The 26,384-nt window shown below is 42.3% G+C and overlaps 1 protein-coding gene across 1 annotated transcript in view; it reads left to right on the forward strand.

Annotated features, from left to right (window-relative positions):
* Positions 1 to 26,384, forward strand: part of LOC121284946 (low-density lipoprotein receptor-related protein 1-like) — a 1,922,347-nt gene that overhangs the window by 1,780,996 nt on the left and 114,967 nt on the right. Inside the window, exons 70-73 of the mRNA XM_041200912.1 lie at positions 5,993 to 6,122; positions 13,159 to 13,281; positions 13,843 to 13,965; positions 16,177 to 16,311. Coding sequence (XP_041056846.1) covers positions 5,993 to 6,122; positions 13,159 to 13,281; positions 13,843 to 13,965; positions 16,177 to 16,311 — 511 coding nt within the window. The remainder of the gene's footprint in view (positions 1 to 5,992; positions 6,123 to 13,158; positions 13,282 to 13,842; positions 13,966 to 16,176; positions 16,312 to 26,384) is intronic.

The raw sequence follows: 26,384 nt of genomic DNA on the forward strand, positions 1-26,384 counted from the left end.
CCCCTCCCTTCCCCCGTGATTTTGTTCGCTTGAAAGAAGAACGCAAGAAATTCTATATACTGAGACCAATCATCTGTTGCTGGCTCAAAGGGATTGATTCTGCCAAACTGTGGCATTTCGGATGAGTATATTTTCCGTTATTTTTAACAAACTTAAGTACTCATAATCACTGGGTGAGGTACAGCACCAATTCTGATTTATCCTCGTCGCCAGTTTGTTATAGTGTTGATCTGCAGACAACTTTTCTTGGTGGCTTTATTTACAAAGACAGCAGTAGTAACTATATGTGTTTAGCAAACTCTATAACTAAGAAGTACTCTACTCTCTGTGGATGTACCCTGCACTGCTAATACATTGGTTTAAACAGATCATGTGAGCTTACATCACAGGATAATTCTCAAAGCTACAGTCCAACATTTCCCAAAACTATAATTATCACAGTCATCAAGTCCTAGAGTGGGACATGAACTGGGGCTTCAGGCTCATAGGCAGGGATGCTACCCACTACGCCATAAGATGTCACTCATATTTAATTATATTAATTAAATTTAAATTATGAGGAGGTATTATACAAATTAGGGTTGTATTCTCTGGAAATTGGAAGGTTGGGGTGATTTGGCTAAATTTTTCAAGATATTAAGGGAAATGATAGGGTACATAGATTGGGAGAAATTATTTCTGCGAGTTGGGGGGGTCTAGGATGAGGAGGCATAGTCAAAAAAATTGAGTTAGACCTTTCCGGAGTGAAATTAGGAAATACTTCTCCAGGCAGAGTAATAAAAGTTTAGAACTCTTTCACCAATGACAATTAATGCTGCATCAATTGTTAATTTTGAAACTTGAGATTGATAATTTTTTGTTAGCCAACGGTATCAAAGGATAGAGAGCAAAGTTTTACAGGTCAGTCATGATCTCATCAAATGGCAGAATAGGTTTGGAGTGCTAAATGGCCTACTCCCATTCCTGTTTTCTGACTTGCATCTGGCATTGTGTGGTGTGCAAAACATATATAAATCAACATCATACAAACTTAACCTTTACGTCCATATATATTACCAAATAAACAGACTGAGTTGGTATTTTTTTATTAAGAAACAATATATCTGACTGAAAATCACAGATAAGTTCAGCCCAAGCCTAAGTGTCATGATGAGGTGCGAAGCTTAAAATATTTGCCCTAGGATTGTGTTTTATCATTTATAAATTGAACACGTTTGTGGATCGAGAATTTTCTTCACAAGCTGATTGATATTAGGAAGAGCATTAATAAAAGTGACAAATGAACATGTAGGGTCTTCTGTAATTATCTTTTGGTTCTGAGTACTTTGTTATAAAAGTCAAATGAACTTTCAGTGAAGGAAGGGCGGGATTTTCTGGTCCTATCCCCCACGGGAATCATCGTGGGCAGGATGGGAAATTTGACGGACCTGCAAAAGGCCTGTTGACTTCGGGTGGGAATTTCCCTGTCCAGTGGCAGGCGGCAGGCAGGACCCAAAATCCTGTCCAAAGTTTCTGTCTTTGGAATCAATGAGAGGAATTTAATGCCCTCTCCCGTGGCAAGTTTGGTGGCGGAGGTGCATTTTATTGGGTGGGAGGGTAGCGGGTGAGGACTCCACCACCTTCCTGCCTCTGCCCCAATTAAGTCTGTGGCGGAAAGGCTGATGGCAGCCTTCCCACCATGGTGGCAATTGAGGCCCTTAAGTGGGCAATTAATGCCTACTTAAGGGCCTCATCCCCATTACCAAGCAGGAAGCCCAAAACACCCTTGCGGGATTTTGGGGGGTGGGAAGCTGTTCAAAGGCACACAGTGCCTGATCAAGGGACCTGTCATGGGAAGGGGGCTTGCTGAGCCCTTACCGCCAACTCCCATTCCTGTGTCCCCCAACCCTGAGTCACCCCTCCCATCATCACTTGCCTGTGGCCTGGGTCCCTCAGTGATTCTGGGCCGCATGTGAGTGCAGTCCTGGCAACAACTAAAACATCCCTGGTGGCACTCTGGCCTAATGAAGAGCTGCCAGCCTCTGATTGGCCAGCAGGTGGAGCCATCCAAACCTGGGGTCCTTGATCCCGGTAAAGACCTGCCACTTTTCAATTGTTAGTTCTGTAGGTCTTCCCAAAAAGAAGTGACTTAGGGCCCTTGCTGAATATCTAGCTGGTGTGCGAGACCCCCTTCACCTCCATTAAATACTGCCCAATATTTGTGTTTCTTATGTCACCATGCTGTCAGGGTATGTTTGTTGTCCTCAGCAATTGAAGGGTTAATTGCATCTCATAACTGTAAGGGAACCGATATGATTTTTTTTTCACAAATGTCAGTGGCGTGTTTAATAAACCCCTTACTTTTGCCAACAGTAATTGCATCTATTAAAGTCCAAGCCAATCTAAATTATATTAACAAAAATCATTAAAATTCTGACATTTCATTAAAATTTGGGTTTGACATTCAAAGGTTTGGACTCCGAATATAGACATTCAATGTTATTGTCATTTATATAGACTGATTTCTCATGTTTTCAGTGGAATATTCCATGGGCCATATCATGGGCTTCAATATTTCCAGCATTATCTGTCCAACTGATGTAATCACCCAACAATGTTATCACTGAGAAATAGAGGTATGAAAAGGAATATAGAAAAAAATTCATGATGTGTTGACTAAGATCATATGGGAATTGGTGAAGGCTGAATAAGTCTCACTAGATTGGAGACAGTCTAATATAGCAGTCATAATTTATAATATAACGCAAAGAGGTGACGACAGCCAGTAAGACATATTTCAATGGATGACCCTTCGACAGAGGGTCGAAGGGTCATGAGGACTCGAAACGTCAACTGTTTTCTTCTCCGCCGATGCTGCCAGACCTGCTGAGTTTTTCCAGGTAATTCTGTTTTTGTTTTGGATTTCCAGCATCCGCAGTTTTTTTTGTTTTTATAGACATATTTCAATGACTGGTAAAATAGTAAAGCAGAGCTTTCAACTTTGGTAGGGGCATAAACAACAGACGGTATTTGATCGGCCACCTGCAAAATGTCTGATTTTCCATTCCAATGAAGCCATTCGCTATAGCCTGTTTTTACACCTGCAAATACTGAACATTTCATCTAATGAATCATTAGCAGGAATTAGGAAGCAAGTTACTTGTATAATAACCTTTTATTTAGCAACAGCATGGCTTCAGGAACTGAAGGCCTATTTGACAAACCTCCATGTCTTTTTTTGAGGGAAAATGGCATCCCAAGTGACTTGTGCAAAGCCTAATGATGTACTTAAACTTCCAGAAAGCTTTGACAAAACCACACATGACCCAAACATATCATGGCAGTTCCCAGGAACAGCAGCAACTTGCATTTATATGGTACCTTTAAAATAAAAAAACATCCTAAAGCACTTGTCAGGAGCATTATTCAAAAAATTGGCACTGAACCACATAAGGAGATTAGGACAGATGACCAAAAACTTGGTCAAATAGGCAATATTAAAGAGTGTTGCAAAGGAAGACAGAGAGGTAGAGAGGCAGAAAACCGTAAAAGAAGGAAGGATCAAATATATGTTAGCCTAGGGTGCAGGAGTAGTGCTAAATGAAATGTTCCAAAGATCAGTACTGGGACTCTGCTTTTTCTAAGCTGAACAATGACTATTGGATTAGATCCAAAATAAATTGGTCAAATTCACAGGCAATATTAAACTGAAGCAGTATAAGGTGGTTGTTGAGTCTACAGCAGACAGGGAACGACAAAATCAGCTAGATAAAACATACAAGTGGGTGGAACTGTGGCAGATGAGATTCAGTGCAGTTAAGTGTAATTTATTGCACATTGGAAGAAAAAATTGGCAGTACATTTATTCTATTTATGGTGTTGAAATAGCGAAGGAAGAAATTGAAAGTGATTTAGAGTTAGCAATAGACTTGACACTTGACATTCCCAGTCACTGTGGCACAGCAATCGACAAAACAAATGGAATACTGAACTACATTGTTAATCAGTAGAGTCGAATTCAAAGATGTCACGTTAAAACTTTATAATACTCTGGTCAAACTTCAACTTGAGTTCTGGGTCCAGTCACCAAGACAGAGGAGAAACGTTCAAAATCTGAAGGTCATTAAAAAAAACCTAATGCTGAACCATTCTGTCAGGGAACTGATTTATGGGGACTTTGGAGAAACTAAATGTCTCTACAGCCTTCAAAGGAGGCAGATCACAGGGAACTCATGGAGAGATTTATAAAAGGTAAATCTAGAACACTATTTCAGATTAAACTAGACAAGGAGAGACAGAAAGGTTTGCTTTTCTTAAAAACGTGACGAACGCATAGGGCAGATTTGCAGCTAGGCTATTCTTGTGGGGCAATTTGCCCAAAAGATTATGGAATTCCAACTGCAAGCTAAGCTCAATGCAAATCAAGTTTCCATGATCTTTTACGATGGTTTAAAAAAAAGGAGCTGGAAGCCAGCCCCACTCACAAAACCGGTCGCACCTCCACACTGAATTGATCACCATAGCGAGTTTACACTAATCGCACTCGTTTGCAAGTAAGCTCTTAAATTAAACCTTTTTTAGGTGATAGGGAAGTAATAGGAAACAAAAACAGAATTACCTGGAAAAACTCAGCAGGTGTGGCAGCATCGGCAGAGAAGAACAAGGTTGACGTTTCGAGTCCTCATGACCCTTCAACAAAACTCAAAAAAAATTAATGGACCAGTGCTATTGGCTGTGCCAATTATTTAAAATTGAGTTACACATAGGTGACAGACACAGGTGGGGGTGGAATTTTTTTAACAATTACATTCTAAAGCACAGCCAATAGCACTGGTCCATTAATTTTTTTGAGTTCTGTTGAAGGGTCATGAGGACTCGAAACATCAACCTTGTTCTTCTCCGCCGATGCTGCCAGACCTGCTGAGTTTTTCCAGGTAATTCTGTTTTTGTTTTGGATTTCTAGCATCCGCAGTTTTTTTGTTTTTATCATAGGAAAGTAATAGGTCCATTTTAAAAGTTTTTAAATATTAAAAGAATAATTAACTTACTAGGAAACTACTGTACATCAACAAACTAATTAAATTGTTTGGTATTTTTGAAAGACATTTTCAATTATTTAAAATTGAGTTACACAAAGGTGACAGACACAGGTGGGGGTGGAATATTTTTTAACAATTACATTCTAAAGCACAGCCAATAGCACTGGTTCATTTTTTTTTATGTTTGGCAATATTCAAATGAGCTATAGTGAAAACCTGAAAAAAATTCAGTTCTGTAAATTAGGGCTATTTTGAATACAATTTGCTCCCAAGTTGCTCATAGTTCAAAGCAGAAAATGTATCCTGTGCAGTGGACTCCTGGGCAAGGAAATGGAGGCAAAAGCCCTGATAGAAGCTATGAGTGTAGTTTTTTTCCCTGGATTGATAAACTGTGAAAATCTTGACAAGAAGAACATTATCCTGAAGATTCTGAACTTTTGAGTGCCACAACTTAGTAAGAACTGTTAATCAGCCTTGGGAATTTTAGTGATTCTGTTTGAAAATCAAGAACTATGAATTCTAATGGTCTTTAACATATATATTAAAACAATGATTCCCATCACCTTGTGTATTATGAATGGTGCTTAAATATAATAAAAAGTTAAGATTAAATATGTGGTTCTTGTTAATCTCTACTTTGCTGTACAAACATGCTACCTGGTAGAAATTTAGAAAAATATTGTGACATGTAAATAATTCTGTGTGGAACTTTTATACTGTTTGTGAATTGCTTGTTCTATTTTACCATGTACCATCTGTTAATGGGTTTATGTGCTGCTGCCTGACTAACTGTTCTTGTCACCTTTGCTTGATTGGCAAAAAAGGACCGCATTTTACCTGCCATTAATACTTCCAAACTTACAACAGATGATTAACAACATGACTTTGTAATCTTTGACTCCATTGTAATTAGCCATATGCCATTGGTAACAAACATTATTAAAGTAAATCTTGCATGTGATTTATATTAACAGAAAGACTGTGTAATTAAATGTAAAGACGATCAGTTCCAGTGTAAGCATGGCCACTGTATTCCTGTCAGATGGCACTGCGATGGAGAGACTGATTGTCTAGATGGCAGTGATGAAGAAAACTGTGAACAAGGTAACTGAAATAGTTTAACATTGTTTCACTTTTGTCCATCTAAATTTCAGGTTGCATTGGAATGGTATGTGCCTATATAAAATATACCTCTATATTAGAAAAACTTGTTTATTGCCAGGATTTTATAACTATGCTTTAACATATGTTCAGTAAATTCTGTTACCATATGGTAGGTCCTTGGTTGATAATTCTATGTCAAAGCTTTGAATGCATTCAAAGCCAGATGTTTCTCATTGTCTGCTATCTACATGAGGGAGTTTAAATTCCTCAGTGTGTTTAGCATGTTTAAAGTGGTCACGTTGACTTACAAACATCTTAAGGGGACAACTTCAGGGTTGATAGCATGCTGTGTAATATGAGTAACAAACTATGAGTAACAAACAAACTAATATAATAGAAAATCCCTGTCTTTTGTTTTGCTGAAGGCATTAACTCATTTATTTGAACAGGCCTAAAACCTTTGTTAAAATGACTGGCAGGAATTTTCCATACAAATGCATTAGTGCATGCATTGCTACCATTACAAATCATTGTCAACAATGTAACCATGTGGAGGATTGATGACTTTGTTAAATAGTATGCACAAGAATTTGATACACATCTGTTAACCAGTGCTCTGAAAACAGCCCACAGAGGAATTTTGGCAAGCATTTTGTTACATTTCATTTGGGGTGAACAATGAAATGTAATCATAAAAAAGAGCTAACAATGACTGGTGGACAGATTGATTGATGCTATTTCTTAACCAAGCAATTTTACGGATTCCCACTTCAGTCGTGCTAACTGAGCAAACTGAAGACTAGTTCCATAATCTTTGTTATCCTGGCTGGGGACTCAAAGTAACAATGGGAAACTACAAAAAAAGAAAAGCAAGGAAGATGAACAGAACCATTCACTATGTTGAAAAGAATGGACTTGACTTCATACTGTTCACACAGTTTACACACCTTGTTTTAAGAAATCAAATCGGTGACATATCAATGGGTAAATCAATGGAGTTTTATTCTCAAATGTCTTCATTTATCTTTATTTGTTTTTGGAACATGAGCATCACTGGCAAGACCAGTATTCGCTGCTCATGCCTAATTTGCCTTGAGAAGGTGGTGATAAGACACATTCTTAATCCGCTGCAGTCCATTTGATGTTATGATCACTGCAGAGCCAAATAACGTTTTACAAAGAAAGGCATCCCCATGATTCAAACGGAAAGAAAACAACTTCTTAAAACTTTTACTGTGACAAACCAACTAAAATCAACAAATTCAAACATTTTAACTAACAGGTGGAGGATATTTCAAATAAAAAGGTAAATTTCACTTTAAATAGGTGATATAACAAAGATACACCTCATGTAGTTGTAAGCACTCATATTTCTTCCCATACAAATTGGCACTACAAGCAGCCTCACGGTCTTTCCAACTCAGCATCCATTTTGTAGGATTTCTGACTTTCCATCCAATTGTTTCAGGCCCCGAGTCCCATTCACCAGCAGCCATATTCAATCCAAAGTACCCGGACACCGTTACCACTGACAAGGCACACATCTATGACCTCTCTCTCACTTGGGTCACAACAGCCCAGGTGGCATGGAATCACCAGAGTCTCCCTTCTCCGACCCCTTTAATGTGTTGATGGCCTCTGGCAACACTGAAACAGCAGCAACGGGCCTTGTTTAATCCACAATCCCTTGTCCTTCCTATCTTCAGCTTCCTACCCTTTCCAGCTTGAGAACACTCACAGTAAACATTCTCTGCTCCATTCTCTGAGACCTGCTTCAACACCAGGATCTGTTTGAAGACTGCCAAACAGAAAACTGTTCCATTTGGAGAGAACTTTAATTGTTTCCTTTTTACACACATTTTCAGTGCATTCTAAACTGCTAAAGGGTCACAGACTGACCTAACCCCACTTCAATTAGTTTTCTATTTACCCTTTGCTTCTTAGCTGTTCATCTCCATGGTGATTTTAGGCCACATGGGCTTTTCCAAGAACCAAATGATGCCATAATCAAGAAACCAATTAACCCTCTTTCAGAATACTCCCCAGTTTACCATGATCTTAAAGGGGACATTGCACAAAGAACATGGATAATCACAGTAGGTATACCTGCAGAGTTGTTAGGGAGGGAGTTTCAGAATTCTTACCCCAGTGACAGTGAAGGAACAGTGATATATTTGCAAGTCCGGATTAAGTATGACTTGAAGGGGAACTTTCAGGCTGTGGCATTCCCTTGCATCTGCTGCCCTTCTTGTGGGTGATGGAGGTCATGCGTTTGAAAGATGCTATCAAAAGTAGATGTGGTGAGTTGCTGCAGTGCATCTTGTTAATAGTATATTTTGCAGCAGTGCACCAGTGGTAGAGGGGGTAAATGATTAAACTGGTGGATGGAAGCATGCAGCTTTATTCTGAATGGTTTCAAGCTTCTTGTTGTTGGGGCTGCATTTATTCAGGCAAGTTTAGAGTATTCCACCACAATCCTGACTTGTGACTTGCCAATGGCATACAGGTTTTGGGGAATCAGGAGATGAGTTACTCACCTCAGAATTTCTAGCTCTCTGACCTGCTCTTGTGGCTCGTCCAGTTCAGTTTCTGGTCAATGATAACGCCCAGGATGTTGATAGTGGGGGATTCATTGATGGTAATGCTACTGAACATCAACCATGATGGTGAGATTCTCTCTTGTTAGAGAAGGTCATTGCCTGTGTTATTGCCACTCATCAGCCCAAGACTGAATGTTATGCAGAGGGAAGGGGTGGCGCAGTGGTCTTGTCACTGGACTAATAATCCAGTGACCCAGGGTAATGCTCTGGAACCCCAGGTTCTTAATCCCAACAATTCAATAAATAAAATCTGGAATTAACAGTCTAATGATGACCATAAAACCATTGCTGATGTTGTAAAAGCCCATCGGGTTCACTAATTCCCTTTACAGAATAAAATCTGCCATCCGTACCTAGGTTGGCCTACATGTAACTCCAGATCCACAGCAATGTGGTTGACCGTGAAATTACCTAACAAGCAACTCATTTGTATCAAACCACTGAAAGGTCTAAAAGGAATAAAATTGCCGGACCATCCAGCATCGACTTAAGCATGAGAAATGACAATGGCAAACAGCCCAGCAAAGTCCTCCTGAATAACATCAGGGCTTTATGCCAAAATTGGGACAGCTGTCTCACAGACTAGTCAAGCAATGGCCTGGCATTGTCATACTCAAGGAATCATACCTTACATACAATGTCCAAGCACAATCATCATCATTCCTGGGTAAGTCCTGTCCCACCAGCAGGACAAACCCAGCAGAGGTAGCAGCAAAGTGCTATACAGTTGGGAGGGAATTGCCCATTAAGTCTCATGGCATCAGGTCAAACAGGGGCAAGGAAACCTCCTGTTGATTACTATGTTCCGCACCCCCTGCCAGCTGATGAATCATTACTCCTCCATGTTGAACACCACTTGGAGGAAGCATTGAGGGTGGTAAGGGTGCAGAATGTACTCTGGGTGGGGGACTGCAATGCCATCACTAAGAGTGGCTTGATAGTACCACCACTGACCGGACTGGCCGAGTTCTAAAGGACATAGCTGCTAGATTGGGTCTGTGGCAGGTGGTGAGGGAACCAAGAAGAGGGAAAAATATACTGGACCTCATCCTCATCAATCTGCTTGCCGCAGATGCATCTGTCCATGGCAATATCAGTAGGAATGATTGCCGTACAGTTCTTGGGTGGATGAAGTCCCGTCTTCACATTGAGGATACCCTCCATCATGTTGTGTAGCACTAAAACCATGCTAAATGGGATATATTGGGCAACCATGAGGTGCTGTGGGCCATCAGCAGCAGTAGAATTGTCCTCAACAATCTGTAACCTCATGGCCCGGTATATCCCGACTCTACCATTACCATCAAGCCGGGAGATCAACCCTGGTTCAATGAAGAGTGCAGGAGAGCATAGCGGGAGCAGCACCAGGCATACCTAAAAATGAGGTGTCAACCTGGTGAAGCTATAATACAGGACTACTTGCATGCCAAACAGCATAAGCAGTAAGTGAGAGACAGAGCTAAGTGATTCCACAACCAACGGATCAGATCTAAGCTCTGCAGCCCTGCCACATCCAGTTGTGAATGGTGGTGGACAATTAAACAACTCACTGGAGAAGGAGCCTCCACAAGTATCCCCATCTTCATTGATGGAGGAGCCCAGCACATCAGCACAAAAGATAAGGCTGAAGAATTTGCTACAATCTTCAGCCAGAAGTGCCGAGTGGATGATCCATCTCATCCTCCCCCGGAAGTCCCCAGCATCAAGATGCCAGTCTCCAGCCAATTTGATATACTCCACATGATATCAAGAAAAGGCTGAAGGCACTGGATACCGCAAAGGCTATGGGCCCTGACAATATTCCAGCAATAATACTGAATAGTACTGAAGACTTGTGCTCCAGAACTTGCTGCGCTCCTAGCTGAGCTGTTCCTGTACAGCTACAACACTGGCATCTATCCAGCATTGTGGAAAATTAGCCAGGTATGTCCTGTTCACAAAAAGCAGGACCAATCCAATCTGGCCAATTACCACCCCATCAGCCTATTCTCAATCATCAGTAAAATGATGGAAAGGGTCATCAATAGTGCCATCAAGTGGCACTTGCTTAGCAATAACCTCAGTGACGCTCAGTTTGGGTTCCACCAGGATCACTCCTCCTGACCTCATTACAGCCTTGGTTCAAACATAGACAAAAGAGCTGAACTCCAGGGGTGAGGTGAGAGTGAGTGCCCTTTTGACAGAGTGTGGCATCAAGGAGCCCTAGCAAAACTGGAGTCAATGGGAATCAGGGAAAAAACTCTCTGCTTATTGGAGGCATACTAACACAAAGGAAGATGGTTGTGGTTGTGGAGATCAATCATCTCAGTTCCAGGACATCACTGCAGGAGTTTATCAGAGTAGTGTCCTAGGCCCAACCATCTTCAGCTGCTTCATCAATGACCTTCCTTCCATCATAAGGTCAGAAGTGGGGTTGTTTGTTGATGATTGCACAATGTTCAACACCATTCGCAACTCCTCAGATACTGAAGCAGCAAGACCTGGACAATATCCAGGCTTGGGCTGACAAGTGGCAAGTAACATTCGCACCACACAAGTGTCAGGCAATGACCACTTCCAACAAGAGAGAATCTAACAATCACCCCTTGATGTTCAATGGCGTTACCATCACGGAATCCCCCAAGATCAACATCCTTGAGATTACCATTGACCAGAAAGTGAACTGGACTGGCCATATAAATACTGTGGCTACAACAGCAGATCAGAGGCCAGGAATCCTGCAATGAGTAACTCACCTCCTGACTTCCCAAAGCCTGTCCACTATTTACAAGGCACAGGAGGATGATGGAATACTCTCCACTTGCCTGGGTGAGTGCAGCTCTAACAACAGTCAAGAAGTTTATTCAGGATAAAGCAGCCCACTTGATCGGCACTCCATCCACAAACATTCACTCCCTTCACCACCAAAGCTCAGTGGCAGCAGTGTGTACCATCTAAAAGATTCACTGCAGGAGCTCACCAAGGCTCCTTCGGCAGCACCTTCCAAACCAACAGCCGCTATCATCTAAAAGAATAAGGACAGCAGACACATGGGAACACCACCACCTGGAAGTTCCCCTGCAAACCATACACCATCCTGACATGGAAATATATTGCCGTTCCTTCCCTGCCCCTGAGTCAAAACCCTGGAACTCCTTCCCTAACAGCACTGTGGGTGTACCTACACCGCATGGACTCGTTCATGGACGATTCCAGAAGGCAGCTCACCACCACCTCCTCAAGGGCAATGAGGGCTGGGTAATAAATGCTGGCCCATAAACAAATGAATTTTAAAAATCTTACTGCAAGTGGGCATGGACTGCTACAGTATCTGAGGAGCTGCAAATTATGCTGAATACTGTAGGATCATCAGCAAACACCCCACTTCTGACCTTATGCTGGAGGGAGGATCATTGACAAAACAGCTGAAGATGGTTGAGCCTACTATTTGGGATAGCAGGAAAGTCTCCCCACCTTAAAGTTTACAGCACAGCTATCCAAACCTACAAAACTAACGAACACATTCAGCTAAATGTCTACCAACAAGGCAATGCAGTGTGTGAATGGAAAGCTTTAGAGACATAGCTAAAAATCTTAGAAAATAAAATGTAAGGAATCGGTCAGGGTAAATTTAATCCTGGCCACTTGGCAAAGGCTGGGCAGGCAGGAAGTTAAAATCAGCCAGAAATGTTACTTGGTTGATGATAATTCCACTTCCTGCAGAATTCAATTTTTGCTCTTTTGACCAAGCAGCAGACCACCCAGCGGAAACTGCTGGGACCCCTTTTTATACATTAAGATAGGGTTCCAATAATGTAACTGGGGCTCAACCGCTATTTTAACCAATGGCTTGGGCAGGGAAGCCAATGCGGTTTTCCCTACTAGATGAAGCTAGCAGTCAGGGGCCCAAGTCTTCCGACATTCGCCAATCTGTCAGCCAGCTTACGCTTTCGGTTGGTTATGAGCGAAGAAACAATCCTGCGCACACAAATGTGTCCCAGGAGTGAAATTCTCCTAGGCCTCACACCCCAATGGTCAGGGGGATTTTGTCACCTCAGCCCCACACACCTGACTCCCAGCCCAAGCTAGAACAGAGTTTGTATATATAAGTAAGTAAATGCTAAATAAAGAGAATGTGACACAAGGCTAATTTTTCATTACCACACATACAAAATTACAGACTGTTTTATAAAGATATTGAACATGCTGTATTTGTTTCTTGTTCGAGTTAATGTTATAAAAATGGCAATGAGCTCTCCATTACGAGCAAATAATTTTGGCCAGCAAATAAATTACAATATGAAACTGGAAGAGACTGAAATTGATCTATAAATGAATGAGTCCATTGAGTTACTTCATCTTTCAGTTGACATTTGTATTAAAATTGATGATCCTATATTTACTATATTGGTTATATGAATTGGAAAATCAGGTTGTTTAATACTCTTGTTTTCTAGTGAAAACAACCTGCAATGTAGATGAATTCCAGTGCAACAATACACTTTGTAAACTTCTATCGTGGCTGTGTGATGGAGATGATGACTGTGGAGACAATTCAGATGAAGACCCAGAAACATGTGGTACGTCAATCACGTTCTTTTAAATTCAGTCAATGCGATGTCCGGTGCATTTTTCAAGAGAAAAATAAAATGACCTATTGGGAAGTCTGGTCGGTGGGATTGGTCTATGAAAATTGGGAAATCCCATGTTTAAATCTATTGGGATTTTCCAGTTCCTGAAACTCCTAAGTGTCAGTAGGAGGCAATAGGGTAAGGAATGGAAGCTTAGAGAAGGCGTGGCCCAGTCACAACATTGTTGCTGCAGCTGGTCCCAGGTGGCTATACAGCAGAAATTTCTTGAGAGGCTTTCCCCATAGTAACCCAAAAGCTTGCCTTGGTGTCCAGCTGCACTTTGGATTAGGGGAATAGCAGCATTGTGGACATCCAATTGGGGGGAAGGGGAGTTCCTCAGTAACCCCTTTTATGTTGTGCTGAGTTTTATCAATTCTTCTTAGCGTAAAGAGTACTCACATGGCACTGTAAGTGCAAGATTCAAAGGAAATATTTATTTATGGAAGACTTTTAATAGATCTATTGCAAGTTTGTAAAAGTTGATATTTTTTTCCTTTTTGTTTTAAATAGTAAAATTTCAGTGTCCACCCACAAGATCTTTCAAATGCAAGAATGGGAGAGTGTGCCTGCGGCCTGAGAGAGTTTGTGATGAAGTGAATAATTGTGGTGACAACTCTGATGAAGTAGACTGTGGTATGTGCATCCATTTTATTTAAATAATATTATTAATATTCTAAATGCTAATGTGCTAAGTTTCAAAGTTAACAGTTCATATACTTTCATAGGCAAAATGTTTCAATTAAACTGTGTATTAGTAAATCAAAATTTATGTTTTGGCATAAAGATGCAACAAATATTAAGGAGAATTTAAGAACTTCAACTTATACAGTGTTGGTCACGTCCCAAATTGTTTCACATTTAACTTATTGGTTTTCTTTAAATGCAGTTGCTTTTTTTGTGGACAAGCATGGCAGGCAATTCACACTTAGGTGCCCTAAATGGTAATAAGATCAATGGCCAGTTCATATGTTTTTGAAATTGATCAAGAGACAAATGTGGCCGCGCCACTATTCAAACAACAGCAGAATTCTCAGAGTGCATTTATTACATCCACCTAAACAGGCAGACAAAGCCGTAGCTTAACATATTGTATGAAAGTCAACACCACATCTGACAGTGTAGCATTCCCTCAGTATTGCACTGAAGAGTTTGATTTTCAGAAGTGCCCGGAAATAGGGCTTTGTCTCATGCCTTTCTGATTTAGATGCATGACTACCACCACTGAACCAAGCTGACATTTAGCAGAACATTTGCAACTACAATTAAGATATAGCTAATTTAAGCAGTCTTGTTTCTTGTGTGTTAATTTAAATTTAAGAATCTGAATAGTGGGAAATAATGGAAACAGGTGTAAAAAATTATTCAGCTACATGCAAACTTTCAAGATTTTGAAATGTTGAGCACGCTGATTATAACTTTTATATTTTTATGCAATTAGAAGTTTCAAAGAACTATTATGATTTGAGCTAACCATTAAGTTTATAGTTGAAATACTCATTTGTTGTTGAAAAGTCCTGCATGTGACTTGGATATTTTTATTTTATATGCCCAACACAGCAATACTAAATCTCTCAAAGAATGTTAAATGCAGAACTTGTTGAATCCTGACACTATAAACAAGTAAATCACATTAAAAATACCTCAATAATCTGATGATAAATAAGTTGGTAAACTGAAATCAAATGTGAAAATGCACCTTTTTGAACACAAGTCTAGGCTTCTTGACAGACTGACTGTGATTTTATGAGACTTGCTTAAAACAATTGCATTAAGTTTGTGTGGAAGCATTTGCTGTATCAAACTCTGTATGTTCCATTATTATTTATTTACTGTGGTTGGAGAGTATAACTGTGCTAAATTCTTTCTTAGCAACAATTACATCATTTAGACAGCAGTCCCTGACCATGAGTAATGCCAGCTGATATAATTGTTCCAAATATGCAAAGGGTATGTGAGCTGAAGCATTTGACATCTGCTGGTAGCCTGGAGTGAATGAATTAATGTTGTACTGTTGACTTAGTGCCCTATCCAATTTCATATTAGAGGAATTGCAATACATTAGTATTACTATATTTTCAAGCTCGTAAGAAATTATAACCAGTAAAATATGGCTAACCATTCTGAATACATGGTAGAAACAGGTATGCCTTGCCCCCATTTCATGGGTGTAAAATGGGCACAAAGTTTAGTAGTTTTGCAGTAGGATGGCCTATTCCCGATCAATGCAGATGTTAGTCAAACTATCAAAGCCATGGGGCCCAATATTTAGGTGTCCTGGCCTGGTATCAGGATTCTTGACTTGTAAATTAAGGGCCAAACATTTCCCAGAAGACACGTAAGACAAATTAATTGTTCATTCTCAAAAGTATTATTTTTATTTTGTTAAGAAACACCTTTATGTGGAGCTAGCAGGAGCAGGAGTGATCCCCTGACTCTACTGGAGACACGGTCCCCTTCTCCTGCACATAGCCTGCTATGAGCCCCTTTTCCTGTGACTTACCTGAAGGTTGGTGAGACGGGAGGCTTAGATTAATGTCTCCCACCAGGGAAACAGTCTTTGGAGGTACAAACAACCAGCGGACCGAGTACCAATTTCCATTTATCCTCAAACCTTTTTTTCAGATGTGCACCGTCCTTGCAGCGCCATGGACAGCCCCAGACTAATTTCTGGTCACAAATTCCACTGTGATCATTATTATCAGTTTTGGTTACGAATGGATACTTTGCAACTAACCACTGTGAACTATTTGAATAACTTTTTGAATAACCTTCAGTTTATGTGTCTAATATAACCTTTGGCATTTTTGCATCATGCATCATAATTCACTCTGTCTACTTAACTAGGTAAGCAAATTCAGAGGGCATGTGGGAAGAATGAGTTTACATGCAGCAATGGGAAATGTATTCCTGTGGAGCTACAGTGTGACATGTTCAATGACTGTGCTGATGGTGGGTCTGATGAACAAGACTGTACTAGAAGTAAGTGTTGATTGAAGTATTTTTCATTGCAAGAATAATTCCTTGCATTTTGTTCATATATAAACAATAAATGGAGCAGGTTTGGAATGATGGAGATGGCTACAACATTATCCTATGTTTTATGCAGCCCTGTGGATCTCCTGTGGAGAAACCTTGACAGTGTTATTGATGTGTTTGTGGTAGAATTGCTTTGGCTGTCCTCTTTGGTGTTCTTTTCATTTTAACCTGATAAAAATATATACATATTAATAATTCCATCAGGACATTTATGAAAAATGTCCACTTTAATGGAGTTGGCACTGCTTGACTTCTGACAAGATTATAACAGTATTTGTGAGATCTGAGCTGGGCTCTAATTGCTAGCCCAGTCCTTCTTGTATTCAAAACAAGGAACAGATTAAGGAACTGACAGATACTTACATAAGTTTCAGTTGCCATCATTATACAAAGATTTTAACTCACTTAATCAATTAAGTATAAAGATCAACAATTACTTTTGATGGTGTGGCCTTTTCTTCAGGCTAGACTTAATTTACTTCCTTTGGTTTTAAGAGAACATGCTTTGTTTTTTGTTTCTCCGGGCTATTTTGCGGAAGTATTCTGTGCACAGCCTCATTTAATGTCCCATTTATGTTATTCATAATGCCAAATACATTCCAAAGTTTACTTTATTCTCATAACTTCGGGAGCTCCACTGAATGATACTGCAAGCCTATCATTCAAGTTAAGTGAATTGGTAATAGGAGCATTTTAATAATAATACAGTTTAAAAGCCAACTTAAAGATATGAGATAAAAACAAAAAAAAAACTGCGGATGCTGGAAATCCAAAACAAAAACAGAATTACCTGGAAAAACTCAGCAGGTCTGGCAGCATCGGCGGAGAAGAAAAGAGTTGAGAAAACGTCAACTCTTTTCTTCTCCGCCGATGCTGCCAGACCTGCTGAGTTTTTCCAGGTAATTCTGTTTGTGTTAAAGATATGAGATATATGTATTTTTAAGAATGGTATAGATGGAAATAGATTACAATTTTGAATGAAAAGAAAATGCTGTTTCCAGTGCAGAACACTTCTCACTGTAGAATTAGCAACATATCTTTTCCATCAATGTGTCTTTTGAGTTTGATAATGAAATTGGCACGATTAGGCACAGGCATAATAGGCCAAATTGGCTCTTTCTGTGCTGTATAATTCTTTGACATCAATCATTCACAACGTTTTAGTTTCAATTAATAGAGTTAAGTGACTTATGTTTGAGGAGCTGTTTCTTAAATATTTCAGCATGAAATCTTTAGTATTGCTGAATAAAGAGACATGCTGTCAAAGCTTTTTGTCTTGCACTCATCAGGACAGATACAAGAATGACAAATCTCAAAGGGAACAAAAATTTATATTGCATGAGAAAAGGGGTACTAATTGGCTGGAAATTTGGTTCTGATTAGTTGTGATGTTTCCATGGTGAATGCAACAGGCAGCTATTGTGCCCATGCTTCTGTTTATTTTAAAAAGATGCAATATCTAGACATAATCCTTTTGCCTGCAGAGGACAGGTCTTGCATATGAATATATGTAGCTTCCAGCTAGCGTAAGTGAGCTACATTGCAAGTCTGACTGATAATTTTAAATTGGTTATTAGTGTAATTATTAGCACAGTACGGATTGTTCAACAAGTGCTGCTCAATCACAGAATCACATCTAATGTTAGACATTACATCCTGAATTTTGCAAGCGCAGGTTGGTTGATTACAGTCAGTACAAAGGGGAGATGGCTGGGTCATGGTAATATAATCCAGAGGCCCAGGCTAATGTTCTGAGGACATGGGTTTAAATCTCACCTTTGCAACTTGTGGAATTTGAATTTTAGGAAAGAAAATCTGCTATCCTTACCTGGTCTGGCCGACTTATGACTCTAGACCTAAAGCAATGTGGCTGACTCTTAATTGCCCTCTAAAATAGCCTTGTAAACCGCTCATTCTCTTTTGAAAGCTATGGTTGAATCAGGCAGTGCATTCCAGAACCCAACCACTCACTGAGTAAAAAAATGTTTTTTCTTGTGTCGTCGTTGCTTCTTTTCCCAATCACCTTAAATCAGTGACCTCTGATTGTCGATCCTCCCACCAATGGAAACAGATTCTCTCTATCTACACTCTCCAGACCCCACATGACTTTGAACACCTCAATCAAAGTTCCTCTCAACCTTTTCTTCTCGAAGGACAATTGTCCCAGCTTCTCCAATCTAAAAATGTAACGGAAGTTCCTCATCCCTGGAATCATTTCTAAGAATCTTTTCTGCACCATCTCCAATGCCGTCACATCTTTCCTTAAGTCTCCAGAAAGAGACACAGTACTCCATGCAGTTGAGGCCAAATGATTGTTTTTTATAAGTTTCTTGCAGTCTGAAGTACAAATAAGTTTATAGAATTAGTATAATGTTTATATAATTAAAATCCTATTGTCTAAAGATTATTTAGATCATGAAGGGCATGGGTAGACTATGGAAAACATTTTGACTAGGAGACACAAACCCAAAGTTTGAATCAAGCTACATTTTGCAAGGAATGAATCAGAAAATGCTGGAAAAGGGTCATTTACCATTTGTGAGGAAAAGCAAATGCTGACTTCCATTAATAACCTGGCTGTACCCCTTCTTTGGAACTTAAAATATGATGAATTTGGACCCTTGGTGTTAGCGAGAGTTTATTCTTTTCTGGCTGTTCTGTTTTGCAATTTTTCTTGTTTCCATTTAAGACTTAATTTATCACTGGCCCCAGCCATTCTTTGTCTTTCATGCCTCTGATAAGTCACATCATTTCATGTCTAGTAATCAGGACAAGAAGAGACTAGACTTAGAATCATCCGTGCCCACTGGCAGGCGTGAGTGGACAAAATGGTGGAAAGGCCAAAAATCGGTTTCATGCTGACGTTTGCAATCGTCTGCGCCACCCGTCAATGGTGGGCCACATTTCCTGCTGCCGGGCATCGGAAGCTTCATTATAATGCGTATAATTATAAGCCCAGCTTGCTGGAATCATCCCCCCATGTCAAAGTTACTACCCACATCGGTAGGAAAACATGCTGTTGCAGAACACATCTTGACAAGTGTGATGTGCAGAATTCAGGACTTACCTTGGGCCTTGCTCACATCGTGGAAATCCAAGGAGCAGAAGATGCTGGAGCCCAACAGCAATGGGAGGAATGCCCATGGCATGCTGGGTGAATTATCATGGACATGGCACCACCACAAAGCAGCTCACAGAAGGTGGAAAGTCACAGTCGAGGGTCTGCTTCAGTGTCTTGGCTGTGGTCTGTTACGGATGATCATCGAGAGGGTGGAGAAGAAGGTGCAGCTGTAAGTGGGACAGGAAGATGTACTGGGGGTAGGTGGGTGGTGGGGGTTGGTGGGGGGTGGGGTGGGGGGCGGTAGTTGTTGATGCGAGAGGAAGGTCTAGGTTTGACTGGGAGAGGAAGGTGTGTTGAGGGGGGATGTGGTGAAGTTGGGGCGGGGGGAACAAAGGTGTCAGAGTGAGGTTTGGGTGGAAATCGAAGGTGTTGGGGGGTGAGGTTGGGAGGGAGAAACAAAGGTGTCAGGGGTGAAGATGGGGGACAAGGAAGGTTTTGGGGGGGTTGAGGTTGGGAAGGGGGAGGGAGTAAGGGGCAGAGGGGGTAAGGGGGAGAATACGACAACTGGGGAGTTAGGTGTAAGGGGGAGGAAAGTGTAAGGGAAGAAATTCTGAGGGAGGAATCACCTCAGAAGGGGGAAGGACTTCAGGGGGAGAAACGAGTTCCAAGGGTGGTAGGGCTTTGAGGGGATGAAGGGTTCCGAGGGGGGAAGGAGTCCATGGGAAGGAAGGAGTCTGGGAGGAGGAAGGAGCCTGGGGAAGGAAGGAGCCTGGGGGGTGGAAGGAGTCCAGAGGGTGGAAGGACTCCAGGGAGAAAGGTGTCCGGAGCGGGGAAGGAGTCCAGTGGAGGAAGGAGACTGGAGGGAGGAAGGAGTTAGGGTGGAGGAAGAAGTAAGGGTGAAGGATTGAGTCAAGAAGGGAGAAGGACTGAGGGTGGAGGAAGAAGAAAGGGTGGAGGAAGAAGTCAGGAGAGGAGAAAAGATTAAGTGGGGGAAGGAGTAAAGAGGGAATGGTGAGAATGAGAGAAGGCAGAGTGAGGCGGTAGGGTAGGAGTGCGAGGGTGCGATGGTATTGGTAGAAGGGACGGCGAGAGTGGTTGGTGGGGACTCGGAGGCAGACACGGACTCTGGGGATGGGAAGGAGGAAGTTAGTATGGATGGGGGTGGAATTTTCCGGAAGGTAGGGAACGTGCACATTCACCTGGACATCTCCGAAAGAAAAGGGTTATGGCTGGTAGGTGATGCCAGGGTGTCAACAGTGATGGGGGAAAAGACATGAGTGACTGGGGGTGGGGAAAGAATGGGTGAGTGAAAGAAATATATTACACACACCATGCTTGTAAATATGAAAGTGAAAGGAGACTCATGATGGGCGGGAACAGGTGCTGCATGGCTGCACAGGTGATCGCACTGATCAATGGATGGGTGGAGATGCAGGTCAGTTCAGATAGATAATTGAAAGAGAAATCCAGCAGGCAGCAATGAAAATGCTCTAGACGTTGAGATGAATGTGATGGATGATGAGAATGCTTGCACAAGGCTCTGAAAGGCCCAGCCCCACACACACACACTTCTCCCTCCAAAATTACTCTTGGGCTGGCTGCATGCAGCTGAACTGCTAGTGGGGGCTGATGCAGTGGGAGGTCCCATGAAGCCTGTCGATGAAGCTGAAAGACATCATTATACAATATTCAGTGAAAATAAATATATTTTCAGATTATTAAGTGACAATGTGTGTTCACCCATGCAACCAACTATGATCAGAATTTCTTAACTTTTCTGGGCCTAACATGCGGAAGGTGCAACACCTGCCCCTTTACTCCCCCCCCTCCTCACCGTCCAAGGGCCCAAACATTCCTTTCTTGCACTTCCCTCAATTTGGTCTACTGCATTCGCTGCTCCCAATGCGGCCTCCTCTACATTGGAGACACCAAATGCAGACTGGGTGACCACCTTGCAGAACGCCTTTGGTCTGTCCGCAAGCATGACCCAGACCTCCCTGTCATTTGCTATTTCTGCTCTCATGCCCACATGTCTGTCCTTGGCCTGCTGCATTATTCCAGTGAAGCTCAATGCAAACTGAAGGAACAGCATCTCATTTTACGACTAGGCACTTTACAGCCTTCCAGACTTAACATTGAATTCAACAAATTCATACCAGGAACTTACTCCTCCGTTCCCCACCCCCCTTTTTCATCCCCTTTTTTTCCATATTCATTTTTATTTTTATTATTTTTATTAATTTATTTTTTTCCACTTATTTTCATTATTATTATTTTTTACATTTATTTCCATTTTCATTCATTGTTTTATCCCCAGCTTTTAGCCTATTTTCAATCTTTCTCCCCACCATCGTCCCCTCCCCCCACCCCACCCTCACTAGGGTCATCTGTCACTTTCCGGAATGCTTACCCTGGTCCGGCCATTATCACATTTTGCTTTCTTAATGTCACCATTAGCACCTTATTTAGCCAGCATCACCACCATCAACAACTCTTTAACCTTTTGTTTATTACATCTTTTGCCATCTCTCCTTTGCCTCCATCTATCGCTGGCCTTCTATCCATCTTCACCGTTTCCACCCCCCCCCTTAATCAGTATGTATTTCACCACATTTCTACCTCCCTTTAGATCTGAAGACGAGTCATGTGGACTCGAAATGTTATCTCTGTCTCTCCCTCCACAGATGCTGTCAGACCTGCTGAGTTTTTCCAGCATTTTTTGTTTTCATTTCAGATTTCCAGCATCTGCAGTTTTGCCTTTACTTCTAGTTGCTGCCCTGACCCCTGCAGCAGGGGTGGAAACAGCCTGATAATGGTTGGCCCTCTTGTTTCTGATGACTTCAGCATGGGTCCTCTGGAGAGCTGAGGCTTTGGGGACCCAGGCTTGTTTTGGTTGCCCCTTCTTTGGACCAGTTGCTCCCTCTGCAGTGACAGAGGATGAGGTTGAGGGACTCACAGGCAAAGGGGACTCGGAAAGAGAGCACAGCCTCTGAGATTCCTGAGTGGATGATCCAGCGGTGTCCAGCTGCCGCTCCTCCTCCTTTCGGATGCCTGAGGGCCCCAGCCTGACTCTTTGAGTGGAAGGAGCACCTGGATGGATATCGAGGTGCCCCATTTCCCTGTCGCATTGCCACTGCAGGACTCACCCATGGCTCCCGTGATGGAGTGCAGGTCTGCGAGCATCTCCATGTTCTGCTGGAGCAGGGTCTTCATGGTGTCTGCCATCCTTCCTATGGAGACCTCCATACGCACACATGTTGGCACCACTTCATCAAAGAGCAGGCGGATGCACTCCTCTGACTCAGCTCTGCATGATATACCCCCACCTTCTGCTGACTCACCATGATGAGTTGGAAGGCTGAACCCAGAGGCTCATCATCTGATTCAGACCTCACAGACGCCTCTTCCCCAGCAGTCCTCCGAGTGCCAGGGAGCTGGCCGAAACTGCCTCCTACTGCAGACATATGTCCGTGCAGTGACCACCAGATTGTGAACCCAATCCTGCTCTAGGTGTAGGTCCCACCGAGGTGTGTGTTTCTGCGATGGTGGAGGGTATGGGTAAGCACTGTGACAGGTCTTCCAGGCTGCTTATTTCCAGCTCTTCAATGGAGGAGGTGTCCTCATGGCTGGAGGTGAGGATGTAGATGGAGCTGAGGGACTGGCTCGCTAAGGGCGTTGGTTGCTTGGCAGAGCTCCCTGTGAACCAAAGTAGAGATAATTAGTGCATGTCAGCGGAGTCAAAAACAGGAGAGAGAGCACTCACATTTGCATTGAGAGAGGAATGATGTGGTTCAAGATTTTCAAGTGGGTGTTCACTACCGACCTCACCTATGCTGCAGGCATGGTCCATGTCCTCACCAGCCAGCACAATGGCACACTCCTCAAAGTGAGCCAAGATCCTAATGTGAACCACTTCACTCATGATCTGGGACCTCTCCCTGCTGCTTTGATCCAACTTCTCCTGCATGAAAACAGATGGACAGAGTATGAGCAGGACAAATGGCACTGCGTGGAATATTTGTGTGGTGATGGAGCCATGGATGGGATGAGGACCCGAACTCTAGAGGATATGAGCCTGATGGAGATGTGAGGATGCGTGTGAGAGAGTAATGGTGATATCCCTTGTACTGGCAGTGAGTGAGATGCCAGTGAATGTGTGATGGGCTTGAGTGTGAGAGTTTATAGCGATGAGATGTTTGCCTATCTTGGTGGCACGGATGAGATCATTCATCCTCGATCTGCATTAGATGGCCAACCTCCTCTGTGCAGCATTGGCACTTATCACCACTGCCATCGCCTACCAAGCCAGAGTGGTAATGTTGCTGCCCCTCCTGTGGTCAGAGTGGGGGTAGGGGACATCACAGCAGTTGTCCACGGCACCTAAAGGCACTTGAGAGGTGTGTCACTAAACCAGGGGGCTGCAGTATTCTTGCCTTTTGCGGCAATGTCCTCTTTGCAGTAGTCCTGGGTTGGAAGCACTGAGGAGGGGTGTGCACGCGGCTGCACTTTAAATGTGGCGCCCAGCATGATGAAGCGGTGAGGTGAGGTGCATCGGAGCCCACTCACCATCAAAATGACGTGTTTCCCTGGAATGCATAATTAATGAGGCGGGGTTGGGACGATACAGCGTGAAAAGCTGCCATTGCAGTTGGCAGGTCTTCTTTCCCACCCACTACTGTACTTAGTGCAAAACTGGAACGTATCCACCCGTTGAGCTTTTCCAGCACTTTCTTTTGTTTTAATTTCAGAGCAACAGCTAGTTGGTGTAGCTACTTGATGGAATGAAAATGCCTAGTGTTGTAGCAGAAGGCCAAGATCACGCGGAGACTAAAAAGACCTTGATGCCAAAATGACAAGTTTCCAGCAACTCATCATCAGACGGTGGCAAAAAACACGAGTTCCCATTATGTCATGTTGGCAAGATGAATGAAATGCCCTTGAGTTTTGATATGCCCAGCAGCCAAACTGTCGAGTGGAAAGTTTGAAAAACAGTTCTAGTGCAAACCATATGACATAGGAAGACAAGTCTCATGTTGCTGGAGAAAAAAAACCTTCACAGAATATGGGAATATAAATGCTGCCCCAATTGATGTTTTGTGTGGTTTTGTCATGGGATACTATTAATGCACGAACTGTCATCAGATCATTCAAAAATTTAGGAATATCCAATTCAATGGATGGAGAGAAAGAAGTTTTATTGTGGAGGAATGATTCTGAAACTGAAAGCGTCAGATCTGATCCAGCGTGGGATCTCATGGTGATGCCATATCTAAAGTGACCCAGATGAATTTAATGAACTCTTTGGGTGAAATTTTCTGCTTCTGCCAGTGGCAGGAATCATGGTGAGCAGGGGCACTTAATTTGGCACGATTGAAAAGTCAGCTTACTGCTGGCAGAAAAATCGTTTGGAAGTTTATTCTCCCGACTTTGATGATAGGTTAAAGGCAGGTTGAGATTCATGGCGAATAACGTCAGGAACCCTTATTGCATTTATTAGCATGCCAATGATAATAATTAAAAAGCTATCTTGCTGGAATTAAGTTAGTCCTCCAAATTAAGTTGCCCACTAACAAGAATTTTAAAACGTTCACGTTAACAACTTGCATTTAGGCGGCATGCACCTGACAAGCTTCACCTCTTCCATGACTTTGAGGTCATTAGACGTTGTTTTTGCCTTCCTAGGGACCTTGCACAATTTCACTTGAGTACAGGTACCAAATGCTGCGTCAAGGCTGGAAACAGGAGGCACACAAAGGCTGGAATTGGTGAAGAGTGGGGGCGGGTTTGGGGGTGTGTGGGTAGGGTGGAGTGAAGGCTGGAAAGGGGAGGAAGGCTTACTGGGGGAGAGGGGGAGCGTGACCAGGGAAAGGGGTGTCCATGGAAGGAAGGGTGGGGTGGGATAAGGTCAGTGGTATAAACGGTGAGGTCCTGGGGCTGAACTCAGGGTACAGGCGATAGGGGGAACAGTCATAATCTGAGGGGAGTTGCATGCGGTAGGGTGGCAGGTCCAGGGTAAGAGTCTGGTAGGTGATGGTCTCATCAGATAGGTCATGGAGGGAGACAAAACAGGTAGCTCGGATAATGGGAGGGGGCAAGGTCAGGGTGGGCATGGGGACAGTAACGGGTATTGGTTCTGAGGGGAAGGAAGGCATGTGGGTGGAGTTCAAGGTCAGCATAAGTGGCTGGCCAACGGGACACCCTAATAATTATGAGGCAACTGAATGTCGAGCTCAGTTGCATTCTCTTCTCTATGGTGAAGCCTACACTTGTTACAATCTGAGCTGATGATAACACTGGCCAAGTCAGATCCCAGAGTGAAACCTGGCTTAACAGATCCTAACTTTTATTTTGAAACTGTGGATTAAAGTTACTGAACATATTCACAGGAGCCTGCTGTTAAACTGTTAATGCAAAGAATAAGACATTTATTAAGCAAGAAAAATGAACTATATTACATTAGGGAAAAAGGTTGGTAGGCTCTCAATACAAACATAAGAAAATTATCCAGATATTCACTGTTCCCTCACCCCAACTATCTCTTTATAGAACATACAAATTCTGAAAGATAAAACAATTTACCATATCTATCTTATACTCTAATATTCAGGGCAATTTTGAGGTACATGTGAATTAACAGGTGAACTGTGGTCAGACACAATATACTCCAGAGTAAATGACAGAGGCGACCCAAGCAGATTTCATGGATTCCTCTACAACCCATCAAGACATTCATCACACTGTGAGCGAACCGGTCTCACTGAAACCCTGTGTTTCTCACGAGGGTTTCCAATCCCCAGGTTCGAAGAATGCCTTGGAATTCTGTCCAACTCAGACAGCTTCAACAAGGATCCACTTCCAGGGTTTCAGTCTCGCCACCTGAGATTCCTTTCCTCTGGATCTCTGAGTACACTCAAGCTTCACCTTCCAAGCACAATTTCAGATCTTTGGCCATGCC

This window comes from Carcharodon carcharias, chromosome 12 (assembly GCF_017639515.1).
Source record: "Carcharodon carcharias isolate sCarCar2 chromosome 12, sCarCar2.pri, whole genome shotgun sequence".
NCBI classification, from domain to species: Eukaryota; Metazoa; Chordata; class Chondrichthyes; order Lamniformes; family Lamnidae; genus Carcharodon; species Carcharodon carcharias.